Source organism: Paroedura picta, chromosome 1 (genome assembly GCF_049243985.1).
Source record: "Paroedura picta isolate Pp20150507F chromosome 1, Ppicta_v3.0, whole genome shotgun sequence".
Lineage (NCBI taxonomy): Eukaryota > Metazoa > Chordata > Lepidosauria > Squamata > Gekkonidae > Paroedura > Paroedura picta.
The window spans coordinates 14401384-14425919 of record NC_135369.1 but is presented as its reverse complement, the minus strand read 5'-3'; the positions used below and the strand labels follow the sequence as shown (position 1 = coordinate 14425919).

The 24536-nt window shown below is 50.6% G+C and overlaps 1 protein-coding gene and 1 pseudogene across 6 annotated transcripts in view; both read right to left on the bottom strand.

Moving 5' to 3' along the window:
- The window catches only part of PACS1 (phosphofurin acidic cluster sorting protein 1), a 117153-nt gene that overhangs the window by 28124 nt on the left and 64493 nt on the right, over positions 1-24536 (bottom strand). For 3 of the 6 annotated variants that reach the window (XM_077322956.1, XM_077322992.1, XM_077322987.1), the window contains exons 5-14: positions 23784-23928; positions 18765-18856; positions 18357-18437; positions 15184-15243; positions 14105-14265; positions 10066-10159; positions 8205-8285; positions 7991-8106; positions 2369-2507; positions 134-238 (exon numbers count right to left, since the gene is read on the bottom strand). In XM_077322956.1, coding sequence (XP_077179071.1) covers positions 134-238; positions 2369-2507; positions 7991-8106; positions 8205-8285; positions 10066-10159; positions 14105-14265; positions 15184-15243; positions 18357-18437; positions 18765-18856; positions 23784-23928 — 1074 coding nt within the window. The remainder of the gene's footprint in view (positions 1-133; positions 239-2368; positions 2508-7990; positions 8107-8204; positions 8286-10065; positions 10160-14104; positions 14266-15183; positions 15244-18356; positions 18438-18764; positions 18857-23783; positions 23929-24536) is intronic. The other 3 variants (XM_077322972.1, XM_077322963.1, XM_077322982.1) reach the window with 3 other exon arrangements.
- LOC143830473 (large ribosomal subunit protein eL38 pseudogene) lies at positions 8899-10010 on the bottom strand (annotated as a pseudogene).

Genomic DNA, 24536 nt, shown 5'->3' with positions numbered 1-24536 from the left:
AAAGGCAACTGGGTGTACCGTTGTGTTCCTCGGCTGAATGAGCTTGCTGTAAAGGAGGGTTCGAGAACGAGGCAGGGATCAGGCTGACGAAAAGGACAGGGGGCGGAAAAAGAGAAGCAGCCCGTCTCCTTACCTGGCCCTGCCAGTCGATGGCGTTCACAAGAATGATGTTTTCTGGCAGTGCGGCATCAGACACGAGGATCTGGTTCAGCTGGTCGTAGAAGACTTTGCGAGGAATCTGTTAGGGAAAGTCGTGTGGCTTTTAAGTCACAGTTCTCTGATGCAACTCTGAATTTGGCCACAACGGAACAGTCTCAGCTCTAGAATATGAGGGCAGCCCTGCTGGATTAGACCAGTGATCCATCTATGCCAGCTTCTTGTTTCAGACAGTAGCCAGGCAATTCCTCTGGAAGGCCAAGAACAGGGCAAAGAGACCGAGGAATTTCCCTGATAAGAACACCAGGAGATCCCGGCTGGGTCAGACCAGGGAAGGTCCCTCCAGTCCAGCCTCCTGCCTCACACAGGGGCCAGCCAGTCCCTCTGCAGGGCCAGCAACAGGGCAGGGAGGCCGAGGCCTTCCCCTCATAAGAACACAGGAGAGCCCTGCTGGGTCAGACCAGGGAAGGTCCCTCCAGTCCAGCCTCCTGCCTCACACAGGGGCCAGCCAGTCCCTCTGCAGGGCCAGCAACAGGGCAGGGAGGCCGAGGCCTTCCCCTCATAAGAACACAGGAGAGCCCTGCTGGGTCAGACCAGGGAACGTCCCTTCAGTCCAGCCTCCTGCCTCACACAGGGGCCAGCCAGTCCCTCTGCAGGGCCAGCAACAGGGCAGGGAGGCCGAGGCCTTCCCCTCATAAGAACACAGGAGAGCCCTGCTGGGTCAGACCAGGGAAGGTCCCTCCAATCCAGCCTCCTGCCTCACCCAGGGGCCAGCCAGTCCCTCTGCAGGGCCAGCAACAGGGCAGGGAGGCCGAGGCCTTCCCCTCATAAGAACACAGGAGAACCCTGCTGGGTCAGACCAGGGAAGGTCCCTCCAGTCCAGCCTCCTGCCTCACCCAGGGGCCAGCCAGTCCCTCTGCAGGGCCAGCCACAGGGCAGGGAGACCGAGGCCTTCCCCTCATAAGGACACAGGAGAGCCCTGCTGGGTCAGACCAGGGAGGGTCCCTCCAGTCCAGCCTCCTGCCTCACCCAGGGGCCAGCCAGTCCCTCTGCAGGGCCAGCAACAGGGCAGGGAGGCCGAGGCCTTTCCCAGATAACAAACATTAAGAAGAGCCCTGCTGGGTCAGTGCAGTGGTTCCTCTAGTGCAGCATCCCATCTCACATGGTAGTCAGCCAGTCAGCCAACAGGGCAGAGAGGCCGGGGCCTTCTCCTGATGTTGCCTCCAGGCTCTGGCATTCAGATGGTGAGAGCCTTTGAACATGGATGTTCTATTTAGTCACCATCACTCGTAGCCACTTATGGACTTATCCTCCATTAATCTATCTAATACCTTTAAAACTGTATGCTCCTGGGGCCATCACTACATTATCTGACAGCAAATTCCACATTTCATTGACTCTCAGGGGCCGTTTCCGCACTGGAAGATTCACACCGAGCTGCAGGTTGGAATCTGACTCGGTCAGGGCAACTTGCCTCTTCTTGTTCCTGCATGGGGGAGCATTTCGCTCACCCTGAATTTGTGCTCCTGCACAGGAGCCAGGGCAGTGAAGTTCCCAGTGTGGAAATGGCCTGGGTAAAGCTTTCCTTTTTCTCCATTCTGTATCTACTGGCCACCAGCTTCATTGGATGCCCTGGAGTTCTAGTATTTTAAAACATCTAGCAGCACAGAAGTGAATACTGCCAGAAGGTGGCCTTCTCTCTGTTCTTGCCTTCAGCCCAGCACTTTTTTAGATCATGACTGAGCATGGAAAAGAGCTTTCCTCCTAGTTCCTCCCCATTCCTTTTAACAGATCACCAAGAAAGGCTCAGCAACCAAAAGATAAAAGCATCCTGACCAGGTGAGGGATAATCCTTGCCTCTCTTAGCTTTACTGATCACCTATCTCCAAAATGCATTTTATTTAAATTATATATGCCTCTCTCTCACATCCTTCCCCTTCCCTTCTTGGCAAAGGGTTCCATATTATCGTCAGCATATTGGAAGCAATAACGGTGCAAACCTAGTTATTTGTATCTAACCTGCACGATTGGTTCTGAATTCTGAATCAAGGAACCGTTTTTAGTCAGGAATACCCATGTCTGGAGGGAATCCTCTCGGAATTAACTCCCTACAGAAGGCTTTTGTGGTCCACGGTTAAGACTGGCCATTACTCCAAGCATGAGACAGAGGTTTGCAAGGCAGAGGAGCATCAGAGGTGCTGGTAGTAGTTACCTGTGTGCTGTGACCCAAGTCTGGTGACCTTTCGCTATCCGAACTGTTGGTCCTTTCGCTGAGGGGCTTTGAAAGCTGGCGTTCCTTGAGGGGAGTGCTGCGCTTCTGCCGGGGCGTGTGCGTCGCACTGTCCATTTTGCTGTCAAAAGGCAGAAGGAAGACAGAGTCAAAGAACCCTGTGCTGAGTGACTACAGAGTGAGAAGATGGGCAAACAAACAAAAAAATGTTCTGGAATTCCCTCCTACATCATTGGGGACAGCTGGGCAGGATCCAGCAAAATCAACCAATCCATTCACCTTACGTTCTAACAGCCAAACGCGGGTCAATCTGTGGATAATTAAATGTGCAGATTAAGTCCACTCTGGCTAAAAAAAAAAAAGACACCTCTACAAACATGGGGGGCTCCCCAGGTTTGCAGAACAATCTGAAAACTTGTTTGCAGAACAATCTGAAAACAATCTGAAAACACTTGGAGGAGGGCAGGATGCTGCTTCTGTTGGCTGCAGAGGAGAGGACACGCAGTAATGGGTTTAAACTTCAAGTACAACGATATAGGCTAGATATCAGGAAAACATTTTTCACAGTCAGAGTAGTTCAGCAGTGGAATAGGCTGCCTAAGGAGGTGGTGAGCTCCCCCTCACTGGCAGTCTTCAAGCAAAGGTTGGATGCACACTTTTCTTGGATGCTTTAGGATGCTTAGGGCTGATCCTACGTTGAGCAGGGGGTTGGACTAGATGGCCTGTACTCTATGATTCAGTGGTTCTATGAAAACTATACTGGCGAGGTTAAAAATTGCCCCAGAACACGCAGTGCACCTACTTGTTGCCCTATGTATGTGGGTAGAGGTCTGGTAATGGCTGCAGACGCTGGAAGCCACGCAAGTGACCAAGAGCCATGCCAGACACACTCTGGTGACTGGGGAGGGAGCAGCCCCGGGTGCAGCAGGCAAATGGGAAGAAGGATAGCATGGTCCTTCTCCCCAAGTCTCCAAGCCTTGGTTTGTTCCAAGCATAATATGGTCAGACACTTAATGCCACAATCGGCAAACGTGGCCTCTGGTTCCTTTCTAGTTCCACTAAGGCAGGGGTAGTCAAACTGCGGCCCTCCAGATGTCCATGGACTACAATTCCCAGGAGCTACAATTCCCAGGACTACAATTCTGCATTCACTTGTAGTCCATGGACATCTGGAGGGCCGCAGTTTGACTACCCCTGCTCTAGAGAGACCCTTTAAAAAAACAACAACCAAACCCTTATGAAAAGGAGATTTCTTGAATAAAACATTCTTGGTCTTACTGGACTCACAAAATAGAGTTTGCAGTTAAATGACATCTCAGGGCCTCCTAAATCCAGGGGTAACTCTGTTCCTAAACTTCACGCATCTCTTGGCGTAGTTGTTAGGAGTCCCAGCTTCTAATCTGGCGAGCCAAGTTTGATTCCCCGCTACTCCCCCACATGCAGCCAGCTGGATGACCTTGGGCTCGCCACTGCACTGATAAAACTGTTCTGACCGAGCAGGAATATCAGGGCTCTCTCAGCCTCACCCACCCCACAGGGTGTCTGTTGTGGGGAGAGGAAAGGGAAAGTGATTGTAAGCCGCTTTGAGATTCCTTCTGGTAGGGAAAAGCAGCATATAAGAACTCCTCTTCCTCCTCCTCCTCCTCCTCCTCCTCACCCTCTTTCCCATCTTGTGTTCTCTGCCTCTGGGAGAAGCTCTTTGAAAAGCATTTATCGGAAAGAGTGCAAAATAAGCGCATGTCAGGTTTGACCTGCATAACATTTCCCAGCAACAAGGATCTGTGTCTCCTTGATATCATGCCTGAATTGGGGATGATAAGAGGAAAGGAAGGGCAAGGCGGGGGGGAAATCTACCGCTGCAAGTCCATGCATGATATAAGCGCTGTTCTCAGGGGCATTTGCAAGCCATGTTGGTTTGGTGCCTACAAGGAAACCCCACAACTAGCGACAATGCTCAGACCACCCCTGTGCTTGAAGGAGCCCAGAGGAAAATCACACCTGCTGCTGCTGTCTGCAGCAAAAGGTGGAAACTCAAGGACAAAACCATGTGGCTTATGCAAAGAACGTGCTGCCCTTGGGGGGGAGAAAGCAGGTCACTGGGCTGCTGCCGCCTCATTCGGAAGAAAAGCTGAGCAACTGAAGGTGGGGAAGGGACGGAGCAAACAACATATGGTGCTGCGGCTGAACGTGTTTCCCAATAAAGCATCTGCTTTGCCAGTGCAAGAGGCAACAGCGGGGCCGGGGAAAGGCACAGCTTTGCATTTTAAGATGCAGAGTCATCTGTGGCCTCCCGGAGCACTGCAGGGAAGAGGCAGCTGTGACACATTTTGGTTCAGAACAAGCGAGCCAATTGTGGGGGAGAGGGGGAATGAAGTGGAACAGCTCCCTTCAGGGTCCAATCTTCATTCAGGTGCTGGAGTCGCAATGAATCTGTCTGCAAAAACAGCAACGGGCAGGAGAGGCAGAGCAGAGCAAATGCTGGTCATTCAGAGGCTGCTCCCAGCAACTCCTCCCTCCCCGAGCTGGCCCGCTCAGCTTGAAAAGCGCCCCAAGCAGCCGTGCTTCTGCAGGCCCAAGAAAATCGCAGCCTGCATCATATGCCTGGGTGATCCACTGGATGCCTGGGAGAGAGCCAGCTGGGTGTAGAAAGCAAGCATGGTGTAGTGGTTAAGAGCGTTAGCTTCTAATCTGGTGAGCTGAGTTTGATTCCCCGCTCCTCCACATGCAGCCAAGCTGGGTGACCTTGGGCTTGTTACTGTCCTGATTCTGTAATATCAGTGCTCTCTCAGCCTCACCTACCTCATAGGGTGTTGTAGGGACGGGGAAGGGAAAGTGATTTTAAGCCGCTTGGAGACTCCTAGTAGAGAAATTTGGCATATAAAAACCAACTCTTCTTCTTCATCCTTCTGAGCTTGCCCATCCCATCTTCCTCCAGTTGCAGGGGAAGCCTTCACCAGAAAGCTCAGAAGCCCTCCATCCCAAGACGGGCCCTCTGTGAACTGGCGCTTGAAGAAAGCGCAAAAAAACAAACTGGAAGCCCTGCCTTTTGTTCAAAAAGCAAAAGTCTGCACAGAATCATAGGGTTGGAACGGTCCTCCAGGGTCATCTAGTCCAACCCCCTGCACAATGCAGAAATTCACAACTACCTGCCTACCCAAAAGGACCCGAATTTCATGCCCAAATGATTCCCCACCACCACCAAAACTCTCCAGAATCCAGTCTGGCCTGGAGGAAATTTATCTACCATCCCACAGAGGCAATCAGCAATTCCCTGGGTATAAAAGAAAGGGCCCCAAGAGACAAACACTGGCACATCCCTTCCTGCCCACCCACTCACAATCTGCCTAAGTTCATAAACCACCATTTTTGTCTGCCAGCTTGGTGTAGTGGTTAGGAGTGCGGACCTCTAATCTGGCAAGCTGGGTTTGATTCTGCGCTCTCCCACATGCAGCCAGCTGGGTGAACTTGGGCTCGCCACAGCACTGATAAAGCTGTTCTGACAAAGCACTAATATCAGGGCTCTCTCAGCCTCACCCACCTCACAGGGTGTCTGTTGTGGGGAGAGGAAAGGGAAGGCGAATGTAAGCCACTCTGAAGCTTCCCAGCAGAAGCACCTCCGCTGAGATTCGGCACTCAGGTTTTCGGGTGCATGTTCCTAGGTTCAAGCCAGGTAAATGCTTCACACGCAGGGTACGAAGGCACAATTTCTAAAGCATCGAATGCTGGACCAAGATGAGACCACAGCTTAGATGGGTCCAAATGAGTTCCAGCCACAGTAAAGGGAGAAAAGCATTTTCACCTCCTGCTACTGTGAATCCGAGAACCGCCCTTCCAAGCCACGACGTAACGTATGACATATACTTGATCGTTCAAGAGCTGATATTTTGTGCACATTCAGGATCAGAAGTTTGTTATTAGAGGAGAGGAAATAAAGTGGGAGCCACTGAGGAACTGTGGAAGAGGCAATCATCTTGGAATTTTGGTTAGAAAATGTGCAGACTGCCTCTCGCGACATCTGGCAGAGGTAGCTAAATGTACCCCGCTCCCTAGATCTCTCCCCTTCAGAATTATGCAATCTCTTCAGGGTTTGAGTGGGCTGCCACCTCATTCCACCCGTCTTTTGTTAAAGGACTCAACTGCTCTCAAAATCCCCTGGCCCCAGAAAGATATTCAGTCCTTGGCAGACCACTTCCGGACTTCTTCAAGGGCCTAACCCCACATTACCGGTGACTGTGATATGAATCCAGTGGCACCTTTAAGACCAACAGGGTTTTATTCAAGTTATAAGCTTTCATGTACAAGTGGCTGCCCACCTGAATCTACCTGTGACTGCATTATTTTTGGAGTCAGATATCCAAGCACAGCTGAACCCCATAGCATGGCTAATATGATCCCCTGTTGCTGTTTTTGGCTTAGGAAAACGGGATGGGTGGAAGGTCTGAAACCTCACTTCTCCCCACGTGGCACTCCTGAGCTGTGAACCCCACCCCAAATCATGTCACGGGTAATGTGTAGTTTGGCCTGATCTTGCTTTCTGTTAATTTAAAAGGCCATGTTACTCTGCATGCTTGGGGAATGACCATTGCTCACTTACCGTGGAGGGACCCTTCTCCTCTGAAATAAGGAGGACATTTGAAGAGCAGGTTTTCTCATCCCTAGAAAGTGGAAAAGAAAACCTGCTCTTCAGATGTCCTCCACTCCACAGGGAGAAGCCCAAGCCCACAGAGCCTTTTGCATTGTCATTGGGTATTTTGCTGCTTTCATCAGAGAAGCAGAGGCCGTTTGTTGTCCTATCAGAAGGAGTGACAAAAAAGTAGTGTGGGGGGGGGGAGATATTCGACACCTGCCCCTCCACGATTCTACCAGCTGACAGATTCTACCAGCTGACAGGCTAATTCCATCCCCATTTCCCTTTAGCTGATACTCCACTCCTCTCAACATTCTGTATTCCTGGAAGATTATTGGGCCCTTGAACGGATTTTGGAGAAGGGAAAGGGAGGGGGGGACTCCTTTTACAAGATCAATTTTCTGTATATTTAAAGAGCCTCAAATGCACACCTTGCTTTCCAGGGGGCCTTTTCATTTTCTTGCAGATTTCAAAATAACAATTGCAAGGTGGAGACCAGCTCACGTTGTTGTTGTTAGCTGCGAAGTCGTGTCCGACCCATCGTGACCCCTTGGATAATGATTCTCCAGGCCTTCCTGTCCTCTACCATTCCCCGGAGTCCATTTAAGCTCACACCCACTGCTTCAGTGACTCCATCCAGCCACCTCATTCTCTGTCGTCCCCTTCTTCTTTTGCCCTCGATCGCTCCCAGCATCAGGCTCTTCTCCAGGGAGTCCTTCCTTCTCATGAGGTGGCCAAAGTATTTGAGTTTCATCTTCAGGATCTGGCCTTCTAAAGAGCAGTCAGGGCTGCTCTCCTCCAGGACTGACCGGTTTGTTCGCCTGGCAGTCCAAGGGACTCGCAAGAGTCTTCTCCAGCACCAGAGTTCAAAAGCCTCAATTCTTTGGCGCTCGGCCTTCCTCATGGTCCAACTTTCACAGCCATACATTGCAACTATTAGGCGGAGTAATAAGCCGGCGCAATCTTATGTGTCGTACCTGGGTGACGCCATGCTCTGAAGCTCCCCCTTGCTGGTCTTCATGGGCGTCTTGATTTTTTCTGGGATGACCAGAGTGGCAGTGGAGTCTCCAAACGTATCCTGTTCATTCCCTTCCTGCAGAACCAGCCAGAATTAAAGGGTGTGGGAGAAAAGGACTGGGCAACTTTGCCGGTGGGGAGGTCGGCCACCAGCAAGTGCAGAAGCAGCCTTACCAGCGTGTCAGCTTCGTTGAGGCTGTCATCGGCATTTTTGCTCCGGGCGGGTTTCATTTTGTCCCCAACGGAGGCTTCCATCTGGAAACGTTAAGAGCAACAGAGAGAAAGAGAAAGGAAAGGAAATGAGCTCAGTTATGACTCAGAAGGATCACATTTACAGTCATTAGAAGAGACACTGTTTAGGCAGATGATAATCAATGTTTACTGCCTGGTGACAACAGTCTGTGAGAACACAAGGATCAAAACTGCACTGCAAGAAGAGAGAGTTTTTATTCCTCTCTTTTCTCTACCTGAAGGAGAATTACAATCGCCTTCCCTTCCCCTCCCCATCACAGGCACGTTGGGAGGCAGGTGGGCTGAGAGAGTCCTGAGAGAACTGGGACTGGCCCAAGGTCATCTAGCAGGCCTCACATGGAGGAGGATTAAAGGGATCAAATCCAATTCTGCAGATTAGAGTCCACCACCCACGCTGGCTCTCCACTCCTCCTGTCCCCACAACAGGCATGTTGTGAGTGAGGCTGAGAGAGTTCCAAGAGAACTGTGACTAGCCTGAAGCCACTGCAGTCTTAGCCATCACACCACACCAGCTCTCTGCAAGCTGTGAAGCAGTTGGCAGTTGGCATTTGGCAGTTTTCATTCTATTCTAGAATCCCTAGAGCCGCTTTATGACATGCACCCATTCCTTTATTACAATTCCTTTATTACAATCCATGGGCTAAATTGCAGGCATAACCATGATTCACGTCAACTCCTTCACAGCCAAACCTGGTGGCAGAGATTGCTTTGACTTTTCAGCCATTTCCTTGTCTGTGATGAAGAGTATATACAGATATCGGCTGCACTGTACCTTGAATTTCACATTATCCTTGTGTGTGTGTTTTTTTAAATCTTGACAGATTTTGCATCTTTTCTCCTGGCTGTCAATAGTAAATCTGTGATTGCTTCAATTTTGCGAGGCATAGCAACAGCTTCTGGTGACTGTCAAGATGCTGAACCGTAAGACCTGAAACAGGCTACTGGGCCAACTGTTATGGTGTCCTTACACCCAGCCTGTTCTACCCAACATACACCGCCTTGTGTTCAAACACTGGTACGCACAAGCAAGTGCAGTAATTAGATGTAGCTAAACTGGGCAGAGGAGTCTGCAGGCACCTCACAAGATGGCAAGTTTTATTAAGGCTGGGCAGAAGCAACCTGCATAGCCCAGGTATATCAGAGCATGGGAGCTAAGCAGGATGGGTCCTGTTCAGGACTTGGATGGGAGAGGGCCTGGGAGGACTGGGGTCACTATGAAGCATAAGGTTGCAGCAGACCACCTCTGCTCGTCTCTCGCCTTGAGAACCCAATCAGAAGTCATTCCTGGCTCAATGGCACAATGAATAATTACATTTATTTTAAAAGTTTTGATCCCACCTGTTTAGGGTCCCCAAGGCACTGAACATGAAACCATCATTTCTTTAAAACAAAAGCCGGTTTGGTGTAGTGGTTAGGAGTGTGGACTTTAATCTGGTGAGCTAGGTTCGATTCTGCACTCCCCCACATGCAACCAGCTGGGTGGCCTTGGGCTCCCCACAGCACTGAGAAAGCTGTTCTGACTGAGCAGGAATATCAGGGCTCTCTCAGCCTCACCTCCCTGACAGGGTGTCTGTTGTGGGGAGAGGAATGGGAAGGCGACTGGAAGCCGCATTGAGACTCCTTCGGGTAGAGAAAAGTGGCATATAAAAACCAACTCTTCTTCAGTTCAGTAAAAACACATGAATGAGACTGAGACAGGGATGGTGCATGGTTTGCAACTGGCCCCCAAACCTGGATATATCTGGCTCATTCGAGGGAACTGGCTCTCCTTGCTGTTACTTACTGGGCTGGTGGCATCCTTGCCGAGGCTCCCTTTGCTGTTAAGGCTTCCAATTTCAGTCTGGGAGCTGGACTGCGACATTCCTTCGAAGAAAGGCCTGAGAGAGGAGAAAGGGCTATCAAAGGTGGGGACGGGAACAGGGGCCTGAAATTCCTGCAAAGAATAACGCTGGGGACCAGAGAGAGCAAGAAACTGGAATCCAAGCAGCAATTCTCCCTTGCAAGGTCTTCCACTGTCAATCGGCAGCTTTATACCACAAGAGAGCTGCAGTACTGTTTGCTCCGTCTAAAGAGCTGAAATGTTAAAAGTACAACGTGGGACTAATATGACAAGAAGCTTCAGCCCCCCTGAACTCCCCATGCAAGTTAAAGGAGACAAACAAGCTCTTCGGTTCAGGTTCAAGTTATAATTCCCAAGGCAGATGCGTATTTCAAAAGAGAAGGAACAGGCACAAAAAGGAAGTAAATTGGGACAATATATACTTGGAAGTCCTGGAACAGAGGGGAGGTGAGTCAGGTAAATCAGGCCCACAATCCCACTCCTGTATGCCCCTTTAGAGAGCCTCTTGTGGCACAGAGTGGTAAGGCAGGAGACATGCAGTCTGAAAGTTCTGCCCATGAGGCTGGGAGTTCAGTCCCAGCAGCCGGCTCAAGGTTGACTCAGCCTCCCATCCTTCCGAGGTTGGTAAAATGAGTACCCAGCTTGCTGGGGGGAATAGGCTGCCTAAGGAGGTGGTGAGCTCCCACTCACTGGCAGTCTTCAAGCAAAGGTTGGATACACACTTTTCTTGGATGCTTTAGGATGCTATGGGCTGATCCTGCATTGAGCAGGGGGTTGGACTAGATGGCCTCTATGGCCCTTCAAACTCTATGATTCTATGATACTATGATAAACAGTAATGACTGGGGAAGGCACTGGCAAACCACCCCGTATTGAGTCTGCCATGAAAACGCTAGAGGGCGTCACCCCAAGGGTCAGACATGACCCGGTGCTTGCACAGGGGATACCTTTACCTTTTATACCCCTTTAGACTTGCCAATTCTGAGTTGGGAAATTCCTGGAGATTTTGGAGATCCAGGAAGAGCAAGAAATATTGCCATGGATCAGCCTTTTCCAACCTTTTGATGACAGAGGACCCCTGAAAACCCTGGAAATGGGGCCAAGCCCCTTCAGAGAAGTGGGCGTAGAAGTTAGATGTGAGAGCCAGCCAATCCATCAACTGATCATTGACTGTTTCCACTGTGGAGAAAGGGACGAGGCCTGCAGAGCAACAAGGGAAGCGGGCTTCAGTGAAGTCTAATGAAGCCAGTGGCCATCCGAATACTGCAGGGACCTTGGTTGGGAATCCCTGCCATAGATAAGTAAAGGTAAAGGTATCCCCTGTGCAAGCATCGGGTCATGTCCGACCCTTGGGGTGATGCCCTCCAGCGTTTTCATGGCAGACTCAATACGGGGTGGTTTGCCAGTGCCTTCCCCAGTCATTACCGTTTACCCCCCAGCAGCAAGCTGGGTACATTTTACTGACCTCATACTACCCTCCAAAGCTACCCTTTTCACCTGTAATTCCAGGTGCTGTAATTCCAAGGGTTTGCCAGTTACTGCCTGGAGGCAAACTGATTCATGACTCTTCCGATCATGACTGCCAGCCCTGCCCTTGATTAAGTTCCGTTGGAGTTGCTGTGAAGATCTCAGTGCTCTCAGAAGGCATTGTCCCCAATTAAGAAGACTGGCCTGCTTCCTATATATACATAAGAGTTATAAATAATAGGTAAGTCTGAGGAAGAGTGCTTGCACCCGAAAGCTCAAGCCTGGAATAAATCTTTGTTGGTCTTAAAGGTGCCACTGGACTCTGATTTCAATATGATATAGTTTAGGTGGGGAGTGCTCCTGGAAAAAGGAAACTGCTGTAATGAAACAGAGGCAAAGCAAAACCCAAGGATGGTCCGGGCCTGGGGACCCAGCCCTGTAAGGAAAGGCTGAGGGACTTGGGAATGTTCAGCCTGGAGAAGAGGAGGCTGAGCGGGGACAGGATGGCTCTCCTGGAGGATTTTAAAGGCTATCACTTGGAGGAGGGCAGGGAAAGGTTCCTGTTGGCAGCAGAGGAGAGGACCCACAGTCATGGGTTTAAACTACATGGAGAACGATATTGGTTAAATGTCAGGGAAAAAATGTCCAAAGTCAGAGTAGTTCAGCAGTAGAATAGGCTGCCTAAGGAAGTGGGGAGCTCCCCCTCACTGCGGGTCTTCAAGCAGTGGCTGGACAGATCCTTATCCTGGATGCTTGAGGCTGATCCTGCATTGAGCAGGGGGTCCAACTAGATGACCTGTAGGGCCCCTTCCAACTCTATGGTTCTATTCTATTTCTATGATTCTAACTCATGCGGAAAGCACCTGTTCAATCTTTACTTGCATTTTTGTTGTTGCTGCTACACAACTCAGCGGATGATGTAACCTGAAGGATACAGCCTCAGAATCAAAATGGATTCTCAGTTCTGATTTGACCCAAAGCGAAGCTCCTCCACCATTTTCCCAAAGGGGCCCTTCTTTTTCAGCTGGCCCAAGGAGCTTTCAGCCAGCTTTGGAAGCACCCATTGGGAGGGGGGAGGGAGAAAAGGAGCCAGATTTGCAGGGCTCAAATTATCTGTAGGACAAACAAAAGCCAGAGTGGCTCAGCAGGCCCGAAGCCGGGGTGATTGGCTTTGGCACAACTGCCAGCGCTTGTAACATGATCCCGCCACAAAGATTAAGCCTCTGTTTAAAAACTAATCGCTGAAACGTACCGAGGCTAGCCGGGGAGAGGACAACAAGGTCCAGAGATAAGCTGGCGTGATGCGTTCCATCCTCCACCGCCCCCCTTCCCTTCGCACACAGAAAGAGGGTGACAGTTTGAGAAATGGAATGCAGGACGGGTGGCTGAGCTGAGAGCCCGGATGGGCGGGCGATTACAGTGGAAGGACGTTGCTGGAGGAGAATACGCTTCCCTGGAACGGAGCCCAGAAGAAGAGTTTTCCCATTAGAATCATAGAGTTGGAAGGGGCCATACAGGCCATGTAGTCCAACCCCCTGCTCAACGCAGGATCAGCCCAAAGCATTACAAGCAGGATTGACTCTGCTCGCGCAGGGGCTCGGCCGAGTCCACTCACACTGTCCAAAATGCTGGGTGCATTGACATGGGTTTGCTGATTTCACACAAATGATCTCTGTGTTGGAGGGCGGGTGGAATGTAAACAAAAGGTTCGAGGGGAAGCCACTTGGGATTAAAACATGATTCTTAAGTAAGTACGGACAACGTTGCATCCGTGTTGTGCTGTGTCCGCAATCTCGCACAAACGTCGGCCCGTACCCGAGCTTGCAATCTGCCAAACTTGAGAGCCTGATGGGGGTGTCAAGGTGACCGAGGTGAGCTAGAGGAGGGGCGGATGGAAGGATTCAAGAACCGGAGGAAAACCTCCTCATCCCACAGGGTGCTCTTGCTTCAGCAGAGGCCTGCCCTGGCGGCAACACAGTAACCTGGACCCCTAGTGCAGCTGTGTGTTTGGCCAAGCCCCAAAGATTGAGGGAAAAGCCACAGTGTGGCTGCCCAAAGACCTGAAAACGGACTGGCTAAAGGGCAGAGGATCAAAATCTTTTTGTGTCCAAGGCAGCCTTTCTCAACTTCTTTACCACTGAGAAACCCCTGAAACTTTCTTCAGGCTTCCAGAAACCCCAGAAGTGGCACCATTGTGCAGAATATGGTTGGGAAGCAGAGCTGTGGACACGTCCACCTGGTGCCCCTCCCCTTCCCGCCCCCTCCAGGCCCATCATTGGCCATTTTGGGAGGGGAATCAATATGATCATAGATATGGTCATATCACCTGATAAATCAAATTTTAAAAATATATAAAATCCTGGTTGAGAAAGTCTGGTCTAAGGCACGGGACCAGCCTGGGAGCTTCCTCGTGCTGGCCTGTTTCTGACTGTAGTTACCTCTGACGGCAAAGAGGGACCCCCCCCCCCCAACTCTGCCTCACAGGGACCAGGCCGGCCGCTCTCACAGGGCTTACTTGAGCTTCGGCTTTGGCGTGCTGAGGATGCTCTCCGTATCCTCCATCTCGGGGCCGCTGTCGCTGGGGTTGTACATCTCCAGGCTGTCGTAAAGCTCGTCCAGGTCCTCCTCCACTTCCCGGATCTGCTCCCTGGAAACATGCTCCAAACCAAAGCCAACCTGTTTGAAAGAGGCTTCGCAATCAGGATGCTCAGAGCCCTGGCCTCCCCAAACACCCGGGTTCCTGCCTGTGTGCTTGGCTGACTAGGCCAGCCTTTCTCAACTTTTTTTTTACCGTTGAGAAGCCCCTGAAACATTCTTTGCAAAACCCCCGAAAGTGGTACGATCGTTCAGAATATGGTTGGGAAGCAGAGCTGTCGACACGACCACCTGGGGGCTCTTCCCCTTCCTACCCCCTCCAGGCCCATCATTGGCCATTGGGGGGGGGGTCACATGTTCATATAACCCAATCAATGTTTAACAAATTTAAAAATTCATTAAAAATTACATGACTCACACCCCCTTCCGGAAACCCTTCCAGGGCCATCAGGAATCCCCAGGGTTTCATGATGCCTTGAGAAAGCCTGGGTTAGACAGACATTTCTTTTCCTGTTCCACACACCAGGGCTGAGATGTGGGGCATTCAGAACGGGGTCTGGTTTGCCAAGCGACCACCTTCATGTCCTCATTGTTACTAAGTCAGCCACGCTTAGCTTCACCTGGCAAATACCAGCAGCTGATAACTCCACAGCTTCATTTTCGTTGAAGACTGGAGCGGATGCGCTCTTAGCAATAAAGTGGCAGGCCATGTTTTACCCGCTTGAAGCCACAAAATAATCCCTCAACTTTATGTTCCGGGGCCAAGAGCCCTGGCTGCACAGAGGGGTGACTTGGGTCTCTCCCCTTCCCGCCGTCTCTGCTCTGGCCCGCCCCACCACATGATAATCCGTAACCACCTAAATAAAAGGTCCAGCACAGCCAGCAATGCTTTACAGAAACATCATCGTCATGCAGCGCCCATATATTAAGCCAACGTGTCACAAAACAAGCAGGCCTCCCGTTCACCGGGATCAAAGCGGGTAATGTCATCATACCTACCTCGTCTGATACTTTGAACCTCTTCAACAGGGCCACAAACTTCTGCTTAATATTTGGCTGCTGTGAAAAAGAGGCGCCATTTACTTTGTTAGAAAGGCATCGAGGGAACAGGACAGACGCAAGCGGGAGCCCGCAAGGTACAGTGCGTCAAAAATAACGTGGAGGCAAGCAGGCTAAGCAATGGCTGAAGAGCCTAATTGAAATCTTGCCGGACAGACGGGAATGTAAAACTTCCTCCTGACTTATCATCCCTGTCGTGGTGCATGGGAGGAGCAATTGAAGCAGATTTGCCAGTAGGGCATGCCATGTGCAACCGAATAGGGGAAGCACAGAGCACCAGGCAAGCTCACAGAGGGAGCACCAACTGAGGGGGAAGGGGAGGGGGAGAGGAGAACGGATCTGAAGCACAGCCCGCCAATGGCCATCTCTGCAGAACCTCCGCATCCCTCCCGCCTCCCCTTCCAATAATCGGCCCAGAGGAACCCTGCTTAGTTTGCAGACCGAATAGAAGTGCTGCTCTCAACAGTCCAGCTTGAAGAATGTGCATATTTCATGAAGGCAGTGTGATAAGTTCGTGCTTAATAGAAGAATAAAAGAAGAGCCCTGCTGGGTTAGACCAGGGGTCCATCCAATCTAGCATCCTGCCCCAGACAGAAGTCAGGCAGTCCCCCTGGAGGGACAGCAAGAGAGCAGGGAGGCTGAGGCCTTCCCCTCATAAGGACACAGGAGAGCCCTGCTGGGTCAGACCAGGGAGGGTCCCTCCAGTCCAGCCTCCTGCCTCACACAGGGGCCAGCCAGTCCCTCTGGACATCCAGCAACAGGGCAGGGAGGCTGAGGCCTTCCACTCATAAGAAAATCAGGAGAGCCCTGCAGGGCCAGACCAGGGAGGGTCCCTCCAGTCCAGCCTCCTGCCTCACACAGGGGCCAGCCAGTCCCTCTTCAGGGCCAGCAACAGGGCAGGGAGGCCGAGGCCTTCCCCTCATAAGAACACAGGAGAGCCCTGCTGGGCCAGACCAGGGAGGGTCCCTCCAGTCCAGCCTCCTGCCTCACACAGGGGCCAGCCAGTCCCTCTGGAGGGCCAGCAACAGGGCAGGGAGGCCGAGGTCTTCCCCTCATAAGAACATCAGGAGAGCCCTGCTGGGCCAGACCAGGGAGGGTCCATCCAGCCTCCTGCCTCACACAGGGGCCTACCAGGTCCTCTGTAGGGCCAGCATCAGGGCACAGAGTCTGCGGCTGTCCCTCATGTTACCTTCTAGCTTTGGGATTCAGGAGTTTAGTGCCCCTGAGTGTGGAGATTCTCCTCAGACACCCTGGCTAGTAGCCACTGACAGATTCATGGAGGAGAAGCCTATCTAATCCCCTTTCAAAACTGTTTATTCCTGAGGTCATCACTACATCCTCTGGCAGCAAATTTGACATTTTTATTACTCTCTGTATAAAGTAATATTTCCTGAATCAATTGTAAATCAGCTGCACTGGATGCTGCTGCATTCCAGTATTGTGGAAGAGGGAGAAAATTTTATCTGTGTCAACTCTCCCTACTTCATGCTCAATTTTACAAACCTATAAAACAGGGGTGGCCAAACTTTCGCTCCCCAGATCTCCATGGACTACAATTCCCACAAGCGCCTGCCAGTGGTGGCAAGGGCTTGTGGGAATTGTAGTCCATGGACATTTGGAGAGTCACAGTTTGGCCACCCCAGCTCTAAAGGCTCATTTTCAAAGAGGTGTGGCAGGGAAGACATGATCATTTTCTGTGAAGAAGTGGCCAAGGATCAAGGCTGCTTAGCTCTCCCCCCACCCCTCGCAAAAGCAAGGGGATTTGGGAGAAGCTGACAGCTCTCTGTGTACCCTCACTCTTTTCCACTGAGCTCAGCGGTGGCCAAACTATGGCTCTCCAGATGTCAATGAACTACAATTCCCATGAGCCCCTGCCAGCAACTGGAGAGCCACGGTATGGCTGTCCCAATCTAGCCCATCTTGTACAGAGGAAGTTCAACCAATGATTCAGAGGGGAAGTTGTCGTTCTGTGACTAGCCCTCAACCCCAACCCCTCAAAGTAACCCCTGGAACCTCTGTTCTGCTTCCTTTGGTTAAGAAGCAAAATAGCAGCAAACCAGGCTGAAGAAAAAGGTGATGCTCTTCTGAAGTGAACCAACCTTAAGGAAAGGTGGACTCTACTTAATTAATTGCAGGATACCCCTATAGAATTATTTGGTCTCGGACATATACTGAGGTAGGCTGAGCAATTGGGTCTCCAGCAAACAAAGTATTCCAGGGTGAAGTCAAGGCTGGATGAAAAAGACCGGCAGCAGGACAGCTGTGTCCTAAATTCAGCCCCCTAAGAATTCCCCGCTTGCTCTACAGCTGCAAGTCTAGAAGCTGCGTGTCGACAGATCTGCAGGCAGCCGGCACCGTGGGATTTGGACATGGGGAAACGGGACTCCTTTCCTATCCTCGAACTGGCCCTCCTGTGAATAAAGCTGCTGACTGGCCCTCTATACGCTTCATGGTTGATCGAGTAAGGCCTTGCTCCATCGCAGATCTTTGGCGGAGTGCCAGCAACAGGCAGCGTCAAAGGAGAGCCAACAAACATTTACCTGGTGCTGCGGGAATTGCAGGCCAGCAGCAACTAGCAAGAGAGTCAGTTTGGTGTAGTGGTTAGGAGTGTGGATTTCGAATCTGGCATGCCGGGTTCGATTCTGCACTCCCCCACATGCAGCCAGCTGGGTGACCTTGGGCTCACCACGGCTCTGATAAAACTGTTCTGACCGAGGAGTGATATCAGGGCTCTCTCAGCCTCACCCACCCCACAGGGTGTCTGTCATGGGGAGAGGAAGGGAAGGCGACTTAAAGCCACTTTGAACCTCCTCGGGTAGGGAAAAGTGGCATATAAGAACCAACTCTTCTTCCTCTTCTTCCTCTTCCTCTTCTTCTAGGATAGGGCTGCTCTGAGTAGTGCAGCATTTAAACCGCGATGAACAAGAGGAGCAACAGCAGCAGCATCTTACACACATTGCAGCCATCTGCTCCGCTCCGAACCCTGGGAGTCATTCTCGTCATCTCCGTGGACTATCGCCACACACTGGGCCTCAGCTACATTGAGACTCTTTCAATCGCTGAGGTGAAACAGGCCCCAAACGTCCTGCTGGTCAACGGTCGATGCCACTCACCCGAGTAATTGCGGACGTCGAGGTCAGTTTCCTCCTGGTCTTTTTCACCTTCCTAAGGTCTTCCTCTTCATAAAACAGGTCCTGTAGAGAGGAGGAGGAGATAACCCAGAATGTAGACAAGACTCAATGCCAGGGTCATAGAATCATAGAGTTGGAAGGGGCCTCCAGGCTCATCTAGTCCAACCCCCTGCACTATGCAGGACACTCACAACCCTATCGCTCATCCACTATAGCCTGCCCCCCATTTGCCTTCACAGAATCAGCCTCTCCGTCAGATGGCTATCCAGCCTCTGTTTAAAAATCTCCAAAGATGGAGAACCCACCACCTCCCGAGGAAGCCTGAGGAACCGCTCTGACTGTCAGGAATTTCTTCCAGATGTTTAGATGGAAATGAATTGATATATTTACCTGTCCGTGCAAGGGGTCATCACTACCTTCTTGCTCAGAGGAGAAACTCTCTTCCTCCTCCTCAGAATAGTTATCAATGTCAGGAGACCGATCTGTAAGACAGTGCAAGCCCAAAACAATTACCGGAAATCAACATGGCCAATTTGCGGCCAAAAAGTTACTGCACTTCTATATGTTAAACCAGAGGCAGACAGGCTTACTGTAAAAGGTTCCCTCTTGGGACAAATTTGCAGTCAAGAAAGAAGAAGGCAGCAAGTCTTCAGCAAGCTTGTGGAAAAGCAGCTTAGTTGGCTCCAAAATATTTGCCTCCTTGATCACATTCCAGTCATAGCCTTGCTGCGTGTTTAAGGATGCTATAGGATACGAGAATCGGTTCTAGGAGTTCTATAAAAAGGTAAAGGTATCCCCTGTGCAAGCACCGGATCATGTCTGACCCTTGGGGTGACGCTCTCTGGCGTTTTCATGGCAGACTCAATACGGGGTGGTTTGCCAGTGCCTTCCCCAGTCATTACCCTTTACCCCCCAGCAAGCTGGGTACTCATTTTACCGGCCTCGGAAGGATGGAAGGCTGAGTCAACCTTGAGCCGGCTGCTGGGATTGAACTCCCAGCCTCATGGGCAGAGCTTCAGACTGCATGTCTGCTGCCTTACCACTCTGCACCACAAGAGGCTCTAGGAAGTTCTATACAGAGTCTCTAAAAGGTTCCCTTGAAACATATCAAAGATTCCTTTTGCATATTCGACTGGTCAGGAAAGCCAGCTTTTTTTTTTTTGTCTCCACGCACACGGTCTCAGAGAGACTCTCGTTCTTGTCAAATCAAATATCTTATATGATGATGTGAGCCATTCTGAGTTGTAAATGAAGAATAATGGCCTTCCCTACCATTGCGGGGGAAGGAAGGAAGCAACCCAGTGAGATACAGTCTGGGCTTAATCTCCAGCAGTCCAACAGTCAATTCAAGTCTGACCAACCAGCTTAAATAGCCACGAAAACCACTGCACCTGCACAGCCCGACCTGGGCTCTGTCGAAATTTGACATCTCTCATTCAGATCGAGGGTTAATCACCCAGTCTGGGGGATGGGATTTACAAAGGAAACCAGCACCGTTTCAGATTCACAACTGCCCTATCTCATCAGCCAAAAGATTCATCAAGCTCCCTATAGGGTCCTCCTCTGCAGCATCGGCTCCCAGACATTCAGGCCTAACGTTTTTTAAGAGAGGGAGCACTGAGCTGGAACAATGGGCTCAGGGGAAGAACTGCTGGGTGTCTGAACTGGGGGTGAGCTTGCCAAAAAAGGAGAGCCTTCTTCTCTTTATGGAGGGAACTCCACAGCCCTTTTGAGTCATTCGGAAAAACTGATCAAGCTTTACAAATTCTAGCCCCCTCTCCAAGTACCTTCTGGGAAGCAGGGCCTTAAAAATCTGTCCCGGCTATAGTGAGGTATTTAGAAGGCCAGGCCTCAGAATCTGATTTCAGGGCCAGAGTTTGAAATCTCGGAAGACTTAGTAAGGCAGAATGATATGCTACAAAGATAGGAGAAGGAAGAGCTGAGGTCAGCAAAGGATTTGGTCCCTAACCACTGGGGACTCAAAACGAATTGGGGAAGGGGTGAAATTTGGAATTCCCACACCACTGCTCCAAATCCAGGATTGTCCACATTCTCAGGGGGCTTGGAACAGGCTGATTCTCCTCAAACCATCAAACCATTTTGAGGGTTTCCCATCTGGCTAATTTACAAAGACATATTTTGCTACACATCTGAGGGATCTCTACAGGATGCCGATACCCCCTGCCCTGTCTGTGGGTGGCCCTTTCAGTATTCACACGGGGGCGGCCAGATTGCTCTTACACATAAATATATTTTTCTATCCCGACTTCCCTCCAAGGAGCTCAGAGCAATGAACGTTTTCCCTTCACCTAGTGAGCTTCACAGCTTCATGGGGGTTTGAGCCTGAGTTTTCTCTGATTGACAATGCGCTAACAGCCACATTAACATGCCCTCGAAGGAGGCTCAAAGGCACCCTTTCCAAATTAGCAGTGAACGGAGTTTCTCAGGGAGCGTTTTTCTGTTTGCCAATGACCTTGGGGAAGGAAAGGAGGGATGCGTCACAGGCAAGGGAAAAAAGGTCTTGACGCAAATGTGATCAACCTGAGACAGGGCTTGCCAGTCCCTGGGACCACAAATGAACTCCCAGACAGTACCGATCCCCAACCTGTGGGCCGCGGACCACATGTGGTCCTTCGACTAATTGGAGGTGGGCCCCGAAGGATGCCTTCCCCCCCCCCAGCCCTTTACTTCATCCCCCCCGGCCCTTCACAACACACTTCGGGTGTCCTTGTCTCCCATCACTCCCAGATGGGACTATCTCGTTGCAGAGAAACAAGCTCAGGGTTCCCATTGATTTGTCATTGTCATGAGTTAAAATTTCCATGAAAATAAAATGTTCCTGATGTTCATTGTTGTGGCGTGTCTGTATCTTATTTTGAAGGGATGTTTAAACATGACCATAGCGATCAGAGAGCGTCAGGGCAGTGGTTGAGAGTAGAGGAGTAAACTACCCCCCTCCCCACCGGGCCTCAGTAAAAGACATTGAGTGATCCCCGGTGAGTGGTCCCCAGCGATAAAAAGGCTGGGGACCACTGCCGTCCAGCATAGGGAACAAATCGCTGGATTTAGACCAGGTTGGAAGGAAGAGAGGAAGATCTGGATTCAGTGGCAGAGCACGTGCTAGTGATGCAGAAAATGCCCTGTTCAATCTCAGCATCCCTAGTTTAAGATGCAGGGAATTGCCTGCCAGTCCCAACAGCTAATATTAGATGGACCAACAGTCCGACCGAGTATAAAGGCAAGCGATATGTTAAAAATCCCTGCTCGGCCATAAAGCAAATGGGGAGACCCTGTGCAAGACTCTGAGGTTCAGCCTTTGAAAAAGGGCAGGATACACCACGAATACACAAAATTCTGTACAGACTCATGCTACGAACTGCAGAACAGATTCACCGATTGCTTAAAGCAGAGACTCGCTACCTTAAAAATGCCAAACCTAAAGTGATTGAGGATGCGGAACGCCACACAGGTTCCTTGACATTCAGAGCAGGAGCGCTAGAGCCGAGAGCGATGACTTCATCTCGGTTCCCGGCTCCTACTCTTGCGTCCGGTCACTCGCAGCACTGCTGGTCATAAACCCAAATATCAGGATAAATCCAGCACCCAGCCTGCATCTCCATCGGTTTCCCTAGCAACCAGATTTATTGCCTAGGCAGCCGCCCGGGAGAGAGTATTGTAAAGCGGAGAATTCCAAGACGGGAGGCTAAATATAGGCATGTTTGAAGGAATTAAGCGGGATTGTCAAAACAAGGCACGGCAAAGAGTGGACAGTGCTGAACAAGGCTCCGGGAGGCATTAAGGTCGCTCGCCTGCAAATGAAGCGTGTTAAGACGAGCGACCGAACATCCCCGGAGGTTGCCAAGGAGCAGCCCAGAGCCTCTCTCTTTTGCTTCACCGTGCATCTGGTGAGATTCTTTAGGAGGCGGTAGGCTAAATACAGCCCCTGTCGGGCTGCAATTAAATGGGAAGTGCTGGCCCTTTCCCCCCCCCCCCCACACACACACACAGAGATTTCCTGTATTTTCTAACCCACAAATGCACCCTTGTGCATCCATACCAAGAACATAAGGGGCGGCTGCATAAAAAGTCAGCCTGGGGGACATCATCATCATCATCATTTTTAAAGCAAGGATCTGCCCAAGCACTGCTACCAGATATTCCTTTAACTGGAAAGGCCAGGGACAGACCCCCGAGCCTCCTGCAAGTACGTAAAGCAGCCCTGCCAACGGGAAGGCACCCAACAAAAAGACACATTGGCCAGGAAGATACCCAAGTGTCACTGTACTCCTGAATGCCCCCAACCGAATTTGGTGTAGTGGTTAGGAACGTGGACTTCTAATCTGGCAAGCCGGGTTTGATTCCCTGCTCCTCCTCCACATGCAGCCAGCTGGGTGACCTTGGGCTGGTCTCAGTCCTGATAAAGCTGTTCTGACCGAGCAATAATATCAGGGCTCTCTCAGCCTCACCTCCCTCACAGGGTGTCTGTTGTGGGGAGAGGAAAGGGAAGGCGAATGTAAGCTGCTTTGAGACTCCTCCGGGTAGAGAAAAGCAGCACATAAGAACCAACTCTTCTTCATCTTCTATACAAATTGAACGAACATTAAGTAAGACCTTTTAGAACCATGGGAATTGTAGTCATGCAGGAATGCAGAGAACCCTGTTGGAAGAGAGGCCATGTGCTCATCCTCCCCATCCCATCTCCGACTACCATTTGCCCAGTGCCAAAACAGTACAAGACGCCATACAAAACATAGTGCCCCTGCTCCAGTACAGAGCCTATGACACGTCACTTGTGGTGAAAACAATGACAATCAATTTGTTGGTCTTTAGGATCTGTCTAGAATCTGGAACCGAGATAGTGTCCCTTGGTCTACGAAAAAGAGTTGGTTCTTATATGCTGCTTTTCTCTACCCGAAGGAGGCTCAAAGTGGCTGACAATGGCCTTCCCTTTCCTCTACCCATAACAGACACCCTGTGAGGGAGGTGAGGCTGAGAGAGCCCTGATATTACTGCTTGGTCAGAAATGCTTTATCAGTGCTGTGACTAGCCCAAGGTCACCCAGCTGGCTGCATGCAGGGGAGTGCAGAATCAAACCAGGCTCACCAGATTAGAAGTCTGCACTCCTAACCACTACACCAAAAAAGACCCTAACACCTCAGTTCAATATAAATATCCATATTCAGGAGAACCACCGCACCAGGAAGTCAGAAATTCAACACAAGAGCTAGTTCTAAGCAGCAAGGTCAGTATATATGAACAGTGCTACATCTGAGACTCTCTCTCAGGGTGCTCCATCCATGGTTAATTTTACCTACTAATACCAGGAACTGCAACACCACCAATATATATCAGTTGCTATAATTGCTCAGAAGCCAGGAGCCTGTTAACAAGACTTATAAGCCTACTTACCAGATAACTTTGATTTAAGCCCTTCGTGATCTATTGGCTGGCTGGATAGAGAATAGATTTTAATTTCAGCAACAGGAACGGAGACATCCTTCACATTGCTGTGAAGCCCGAGAACCAGGGCCCCTTCACTGGGATGCTGCATAACCTGGAGGAAAGGGGAAATAGCTTGGTTTGGGGGCAACACCATACCACTACCCATAAAGTTCAAAAAGGTGGAAATGTTTTTAAAAAGCATCAAATTACATTTCCTGAAGGTGACTGAGCCAGTTAGAGAGTGGGCAAGGATGTAAGCAGATTCTCAAGCATGAAATAAGGGGAGGGTCCTGCGCACAAGACCAAAGCAAATAAATTGGCAAAAATTCAATATACAGAAGACCTGAAAGTATCAAGAGCAGTCATAGAATCATGGAAGGGACCTCATGGGTCATCTAGTCCAACCCCCTGCACTATGCAGGACACTCACAATCCTATCACTCATCCACTCTAACCTGCCACCCCCTTGAGCCTTCACAGTCGTGTTGAGTGCTGCTTGATGGAAGAATTCCCAGCCTATCCTCAGCCTTCACCTGGTCGAATGCTGCCTTCACCTGGCTGCCAGGGACTGAACAAGCCCTCTCCCCGCTCCCACGTGATGGGAGACAAAGTTTCTCCAAAGGAGATCCAACATTATCCCGGTCATCACTGCTAAAAGTAGGCCCTATGACAAGCCAAGGTCGGAAGCAGGGAACAGCTAAAACATATACCTTAAAAACA